This window comes from Zosterops lateralis (genome assembly GCF_965231275.1).
Source record: "Zosterops lateralis genome assembly, chromosome: 2".
NCBI classification, from domain to species: domain Eukaryota; kingdom Metazoa; phylum Chordata; class Aves; order Passeriformes; family Zosteropidae; genus Zosterops; species Zosterops lateralis.
In genome coordinates, this window is record NC_139763.1 from 70,731,299 (window position 1) to 70,739,655 (window position 8,357).

An 8,357-nucleotide genomic window follows, 5' to 3' on the forward strand; every position below is an offset into this window, starting at 1 on the left:
TTCAAGGGAATCAGAGAAGAACAGAGGTGAGAGCACTAAGCAGAATAATCACAGTGATTCTGTTCTTTTGAAAAATCTGAGGTGTAGAAGAAACTTGGGATTAATGTCATTGATCTGAAATCACAGCATAATGGCAACTGGCATTATATACATCCAGAGACTCATACACACTTCACCCTTCCTGAAAAAAATCAGAAAATACAGCAAATCCCTGAAATAGAAAGGCTACTTGCAAAAATTTTTAAGAGTGTTATAGAGTAAAAGATACATTCTGTCAGTAGAAAGTGGTACTGAGAAACAAGTAAATTAGTGTTAATTGTTTTAACTATGTTCTGTTGGGTCTTCTTTTCATGCAGGTAAGCAGCAAGGATGAAGACTTCCTAGACCTTTCAGTTGATGTGGAGCAGAATACTTCAATCACTCACTGTTTAAGGTAGGCAGGAAAATCTGAATTTTTGTGATTTGTCTTTCCCTGTTACCCAGAGAGCAGGAAATAAAACTCAGAGCTGACAGTTCTATCTTACGTAGATTCACTTGTATAAAGTTATGTTGCTATTGTACATTTATATGGATACTTCATAGGAAAAAAACCTCAGTATTTACAGCTTTCTTTTTTTACTCAGGGGTTTCAGCAACACAGAAACTCTGTGCAGTGAATACAAGTATTACTGTGAAGAATGTCGCAGTAAGCAAGAAGCACATAAAAGGTACATCACACTTAGGGAAGGAGAAAAATAACCCGTGCATTTAATGAACAGACTCTGGAATTTCTTTTGTGTGTGTGTGTGTGTCAAGGAGAGAGCACCCTTTCCCCCTTAATTTTTCTACTCTTCTTCCACTTAAAAGTAACTTGCCTTCATTCCTCTTGCTAGAATTCAATGTGTCTCTTTCCATGAGTTGTGAGAATCTGTGTAAAGCATTTTGAAACTCCTTTGATCAATGTTTATTTTATAAATGAGAAAATGAATAGTCTTAAAACCAAAAGTAAGTTAAAAACTCAAGTTAAGCTGTCGGTGACTAATCAAAGATAATTGGCAATGATGAAAAGTCATTGTTTGTATTTGACTTTTTAAACTTAGTTTTGTTTTGAGAATAAAATAATGTTTCTAGTTGCTGAAAGAATCAGTATGATAGATTTTTTTGTAACTATTGCTGTTAACTGAGTTTCTGATTTCTTAAATGTGTTCAATTAGTTGTGCTAAACTGCTTGACAGTGCTTCTGAAAATCATCAGAAGCTCTATGGAAGCCTGAAAATCATTATGTTTGTTTAAAAACAATTCTTGCCTGCCTAATAGTTCTAGTCTTGTTTACACCTTTGAAAACCCTGTCAATTTGTGTACTGTGTGGTTGTTTATTATCTGAGGAAGTATTTGGCTGAAGGAGTGGGAACTCTGACATGCTTTACTGGTTATACCACTGCTGCTGGTTATTTGGTTTACCTTAGACTGCATACACAGCTTTTGCATATCTCACCTGCTAAGTCTGCCTTCCCATGTTGCCTAAGCTTACTAATTGGTGTCTGGTAGAGGTGGTGAATCCAGGCCTGGCCTGTTTTCTGTTGCCTGAGCTATTTTTCTGTGTGATCCCTGACCAATACAAAGAGGGTTGACATAAACCTGTCCCGTAGGCACTTCCATATTGGCAAAACACAGCTTTGATTGTTTGTATTTTGAGTTTCACGTGGGGCATAAGTTCAGTTTCACTACAGTCGTATTTTTCTTCCATCTCTATAAAACAGTTTATCTGTGATGGGGGCTACTCAGCTGGCAAAGATGGTGTACCAAATTTCTTCACCATTGAAAGAGCTCCTACTACCAAACTTGCTTACATTATAAGGAGAGGACTTAGTTTTGACAAGAGAGCAGAAATTATAGCCATAATATAATAAAAATGTAACTCTCCCTAAAAAATAGTTACTTCTGCCATCTTTCTGCCTTTTTCTAGCTGTTTTAATTTCCTAGTTCTTTTGTGGGCAGGTGAGTTGTCAAGGAATTTGTCCACAGTCTCCTATCTTTTGAAAAAGGGTTGTCTTTTACAGATTTCCAAACATTCTGAAGGTATGATCTTAATAGACGTGTGAAACCTGGGCTGTATTGCAGAGACTTTTGAGTTGCCTTTTGGGGCTGAGAGTTTGAAACATCAGGACTGTGCTGGTCACTTTCTGGCTTTGAGTGCCCTAAAACATTGCTACAACATTTGTACAAAATTACTGTGCCACAGAACAGCCTTATCTTGTTTGGATAGCAGGTGGATAACAGTGGGTTGTTTGTGTCCCTTGGAAGTTTTAAATGAATGGCTAGGAAAACTTGGAGTAATACTTAGGTGACAAAATGATGTAACAAAGCTTGTTTTAAAGAGCTTGTTTGACTTGGCTGGTTTACTGGGAAATTCAGTTGCAGCAGGACCTCTGAAATAGCTCTGTTGCAATACCCACACTGTATCTCAGTGTTGTTTTTGGGAACTCTGGAAAGGTATGGGTTGATATATTTAAAAATTGAATTCTGTGCTATGTAATTCTGTGCTATGTAAATTATTATGCGAGTTCATCACAGCTGTTTTTATATCTTACTGTTTAAAATACATTTTCAGTTCTCTCTCTTTCAGTTAAAAATCTCCCTTTAGTTTAGCAACACAATATACTTTTAAACAGCTGATTATTTTGGTTTCTTTTAATGCTTACCAAGATTTTAGACTTCAGTAAAACAAGTTTCTTGTTTGTTGATACTGACTGAATGTTTTGCATGAGTATTGGAAATACTGCTGTTTTTTTGGGGTTGTTCTTTTTTTCAGGATGAAAGTAAAAAAGCTGCCTATGATTCTGGCTCTCCATTTGAAGAGATTTAAGTACATGGATCAGCTGCATCGATACACAAAACTCTCTTATAGAGTAGTTTTTCCTTTAGAGCTTCGTTTATTTAACACCTCAGGAGATGCCACCAATCCTGACAGAATGTATGACCTTGTTGCTGTGGTAGTTCATTGTGGAAGGTAATACCTCTTGTTTTAAGCAAGAGATTTTTCTATAAGCATAACTGTGCTTAAAAGAATAACACAAAGCCAGTATCATAGAAATCAATAGCATTTAAAGACCTTAAAAAGAAAACTTTTTTGGAAAAAAAAGTGTTGTGGGGAGAAACTGCCATTATCGCCCTGTTGCTTTGACAGATCATTGTGAAAAGTGGTAACTATATTTCACATTACAGATCTTTATGTGAACTTAACTATGTTTAAACAAAACCCAACACAAAATGTACAACATCATATCATAATATTTAACAACAGTTTCTAAGGAAGAAAGCTTTCTTAGGAAGGAAAGCTTTATAGAAAGATTAATTTATAAAGCATTTCCTTTAGGGTGTGTTTTTTCCTTAAGGCTTGAGCAACATTTTCTGAAATATATCCATATATTGTGTGTTTTGTTGATTACTTTGTTTCATTGCTTTCAAAATAGGACTGTTAGGTTTGTATTTGATTTTGCTATGTTCAGCAGATGTTGTTGTGGCTTCAAGGCTTAAAACTAGATTGTTCTACAAACTGCTTATTGAGTACATAAAACCCCCAAAGTTGAAAATTACAGTTTGACATCTAGTATCACAGAGTAATTTATGTTGTGAGGTCAAATACTAAAACTCGAAGCAGGGTAACTTTGACATTAGATTAGGTTGCACTGGTCCCAGTTTCAGAACAAGGAATTTCTGAAATTTCCCTTTCTCTTTGGGCAGTTTGCTCCAGTTATTCACTGTTCTCACAGTGACTAAAGAGATAAATAGATCTCAAATTGGACAATTTTGGAAAATAAGCCTTTGTGCCATGGTTTTCTAGGACACTTTTGGTCTTTATTATAAGGGGAATTCTTTCTGGCCATTCTGACCATTCCTTCATTGAAGCTGCAGCCATGGGCAGGAGATGGCCCCTGCTTTCATTGTGTGATCTGGTACACAATCATCTCCCCCAGGGATGCCAACCTTCCCTCCCTGATCTGGGCACAAAAGCCATGGGAGTGCTGCTAGCCTGTTCAGGCAGTTCCAGAACTGCTTGAACTTGATTGTACACTTTCAGTTGTAAGGTTCAGCTGTTTCAGAAATTGTACTATTTCCGTACTTGAAACCTGATGAGATGTAAGACACTCCCAAAGTTTTGGTGGGTTGTTTTTTCTGGCATAGTCATGGAGAAATTTCTTGTCTGCCATACCTGAAGAGGCTGGGCATTGTAACAGTTTTAATTGGGAGCCCTTCTCATTGCTGGGCTTCTGGAGACTCCTAAACTGCCAGTTTAAATCAGTTTCTTTTAACAGTGAACCAGATAGAGACTGTGGATGAGCAGCAGCTCTACAGGCTTTTTTCTTTCTGAAGATCAGAAATAGTTTGGGATCTATTCTGTCTTTATGAAATATCAGAATGCTTTCTTGATTTCACTACTGTGTCTGTGTTTAAGATTTCATTTATATTTTCAGTGCCTGTGCTACTCATTCCTTATTTGAAATTATAATCCTTTATTTAGCATAATATGTAAGACTATATTATGAGGATGATGTAAGTAGAGAGTAAAAAAAAAAAAAAAAAAAGACAAGACACATCCAAACAGAAATTGTAGCAGTAGCTATTTTAATTACTGTTAAGTATTGCTTTTCTATGAGAAGAACAATTAAAGGGAATGCATCTCCGCATATATGTGTGTTATGGTTTATGTTCTTTCCTAATTTTATTTTACAGTGGCCCTAACAGAGGACATTATATTGCAATAGTGAAGAGTCATGATTTTTGGTTGCTTTTTGATGATGATATTGTTGAGGTAAGCCCAACCAGAGCACATGCACCCCCCTTGTGGATATGATTATTTAAAGTAGAATGGCTGTGTGCTGATGAAAAGAAGCTTCAACACCAGTCTAAGTGAGCAATAATTGTGTGTGCAGAGCTGTGCCTTACAATTTGACTGTACAACACTTTGAATTGCATTTAGGCTTTTATACTTAAAAGATCTTCTTTTGTTTATGACCACTGTCTTTCACCATTGTTTAATAAGCTATTCTGTGGCAAGAAGACAAATAACGATACAGATAAATTGAGTTTTAGCTTACAATACATAGGAACTTAATGCAATACTTACAACAACACTTAAAAAATTATGTATGTGCAGTTGATGGCTGAGGGGAAGTTGAAACACAACAAGTTTAAGAATTATTTGGATTTTATTATTTTATGTAATTATGGGGAAGTTAATTCGGTTTGACAATAACTTTTAGAGCAGAACCTAATTTTATGTGTATATTATGCAAGACATTCTTACTTCAATTTTTTCTGTTTTTACATCCAGAAAATTGATGCACAAGCTATTGAAGAATTCTATGGTTTGACATCAGACATCTCGAAGAACTCTGAGTCTGGTTACATCCTCTTCTATCAGTCTCGGGACTGAGAGGGAGCTGTAGCAAGGAGAGATTTTTGTGTCTCACATCTCTATCCCGGAATGGAGCAAGCACTGAAGAGAAGGAAAGCAGGGAGCTCTAGGGGCAATAGCACAGTTTGCACACAACTAAGTAAAGAGTTTGGGGTTCTTAAAACTTTTGTATCATTTTCATTTTATTTGCTCAGGTATCATGCTGACTGCACATCTCCACTGCATCCCATAAGCAAAAAGAGAGATACCAGCCACTCTTGCAGGAGCTTTCCTTTGGGGAATACCATCCCTGTGGTCCTAGTTCAAAGCCCATTGAAGCCTTCCAGTGGCCTTTGAACCAGGTTCTCGCTGTGCCGCCGGATTGGTGCAGTTAGGAGCATTAGAAATCTGTATTTTATACAGACTTGGTGTATAAAAGGTAAAGGATTCCCTCTGAAGTTAGTTTTCTGTGCTTAAGTTTGAAGGAATGAGGTTTGGAGGATTAACATGTGAACAAGAGGTTATGTCTGGGCCCAACTCAAATTGCCTTCTTGATGGAAGTGGTTTAACTGAAGGTGTAAAGTGGTGTCAGGGAGGCAAGGATGCTTTGCTTCTCTGGAGAAGCTTTCATTATTTATAATGTGTGATCGGGAACAATCAGTCAAGATTATGGCTTTTAATCTCCCTATGGGGAAAGACTTGGTTTGTAATAGTTTATTTTTATTTATAAATTATTGTAACTTAGGATTTTGTGTATTGTCCTTTATTCTAACAAGTATTGGAAATTTTATATATTCATTTGAATTTAAGCTAATTATGTTCAAATATTAAAGGAGAGAAAATAAAAAGTACAAAAATAACACCTACAATATCTGAAAAAAATTGATAACACAGAAGAGAGATTTCCTTCTGGAGGAACTGGTATCTAACTCAGGTACTTTATTTAATTAAATCAGAACAGACTCTTCCCATTAATGGGTGAAAAAAAGTGATCAAACTTATGTAAAAGACTTAAATCATAAGAAAATGGTGCAGTGGTGGTTTACTGGTCTGTGTAGTTCTTTGATGATTTCTTAATGGTTCATACTTTAGGCAAATTAGAATGATTTGGACCAAAGTAAACTATTTTAAGAATATTATGTCTTCTCCTAAAAGCAGATCAACTTCTGTTAAACATTAAGTCTGAGTAATAAGAAGAAATAGGTTTGGAATTTCATGAGACCGAAGATACCACATTCCTGTAAAAGTAATAATATTTAAGTCTTGTATAGTGGAATTTTTTGAAACTAAGCAGTTTACCTTGCTTTAGGTTTATGAAACAGCATTAAGAATTAAATCTTGACAAAACACCTGATCTGTAAGAAATGTGAACTATTTGACATTCTTCACTTAGGAGTACATTGTCTGACAGTAGCTGAATGTAATTTCTGGAAAGTCATTGGATGTGCATTCCAGATTATGGCAATCAGGTCTTGGATGTCCTTGTCACTCCCTTGTCAGCTAGTGATTTTTACATTACTGTAATTTTCTAAGGTTATTTTATTGATACTGTTACAACTTTTAAAAAGAATGTCTCCTGTCTGCTGCTATAACTGACTATTTACTTACCTGTATCTTTTAGCTCAGGAAATGACTTCACCTATTCACTCAGTTGAACAAATCTTTAACAGGGTCACTAAATAAATTGGGCTATTTAGCAACTGTCATACTATAACAAATCGCTTTTGTAAGATGCAGAGTTTCTAACGCCTTGGTTTGGCTAGAATTCTTTTATAGAAGATTATGTATCATTATTAAACTACCAGCATTGTAAAGTAAAGCCTAAATATTGTGGGAGGTGCAGAAAAATATGATTGAATTTTTCTGAAAGGATTAGAGTAATGTTAATTAACATCTATTTAGAAAAAGGGTTAAAGGGGTAAATCAGTTGGATAATGGTGCATGTTAGAAGGATGAAGTCCTGTGCATACTAAAGGTACAGTATTGCAAAAGAACTGTCATGTTACCTTTTGCTAATTTGTTTGGTCTTTTTTTTTCTTTTTTTTTTTCTTTTTTTTTCTTTTGTTTTAACGTAGTTAAAAGCTGAGGCTAGTTGATAAATGTTTTATACCTTAGCAAAAGTCAAAACATTTTTGTTGTTTCACTGGTTTTACTCCTGCTATGTATTTTTATAAGATACTGACTTTTATTTTGTATAGGGGTTTTGAGAAAGTACTCCAAATTATATATTTCATTCTTCTTTTAGCGCAGCTGGAATAATTGTAAGTTCTTAATTAAACTGATGTCAGAAACTACAACTTAAAACGGAATTAAAAGAGACAAATATGAAATATAACTGATTGGTATGTAAAACATTGTAGGATTTTTCTTGACTGTAATACAGTGAGGAGTGTGGGAAAGTTGTCAGTCATTGTAAATGGTGGAATTTATTTGCTGTGTAACTATGTAAATGTTAATTGGGATTGCAGTCCCTTATTTTGTATATTGGAGCAAAAAACTTCTATTAAATAAAGTTACATTCTCTAAAGATACATCCTGTATCCTTTGTGGAGCCCAGATGGTCAGTCCTGCCTTTTGTACTTTATAACGTTTTGTTGTGGTTTGAAAGCAAAATGAGTGAGAGGCTCCAAGTCAGAAATACAATTTAATAAGAAGAAAGGTAAAAAGGTAAAAATAAAATAAAATAAAATAAAATAAATGCAATAACACAAAGGACCACTGACAGAGTCAGAATACAACCTGAGCAGGATGGTGGAAGCAGTCCAGGTGAGGTGCTCTTCCTGAAGCAGTGATCCTGTAGAAAGGTCTGGTAGCTCTGGTCCTCTGGGAATCCAGTAGGTAAGGGCTGCTTGTCCTGTCCCAAATCCCAGATTATATCCAGGTGAGAATGCTTGGCTCCTCCTCCTGGGCGGAGCATCTCACAATGGGATGATGAGTGTGAAGTGGGTCCTTGATGGCCCATTAAACAGAGATAACTCCT

General features: G+C 35.7%; 1 protein-coding gene across 2 annotated transcripts in view; it reads left to right on the forward strand.

Annotated features, from left to right (window-relative positions):
* Positions 1-8,089, forward strand: part of USP12 (ubiquitin specific peptidase 12) — a 32,465-nt gene extending 24,376 nt beyond the window's left edge. The window contains exons 5-9 of one of the 2 annotated variants that reach the window (XM_083855817.1): positions 357-433; positions 624-707; positions 2,792-2,989; positions 4,714-4,792; positions 5,315-8,089. In XM_083855817.1, coding sequence (XP_083711943.1) covers positions 357-433; positions 624-707; positions 2,792-2,989; positions 4,714-4,792; positions 5,315-5,416 — 540 coding nt within the window. In that variant the 3' untranslated portion in view covers positions 5,417-8,089. The remainder of the gene's footprint in view (positions 1-356; positions 434-623; positions 708-2,791; positions 2,990-4,713; positions 4,793-5,314) is intronic. The other variant, XM_083855818.1, reaches the window with a different exon arrangement.
* Positions 8,090-8,357: the final 268 nt, after the last annotated feature.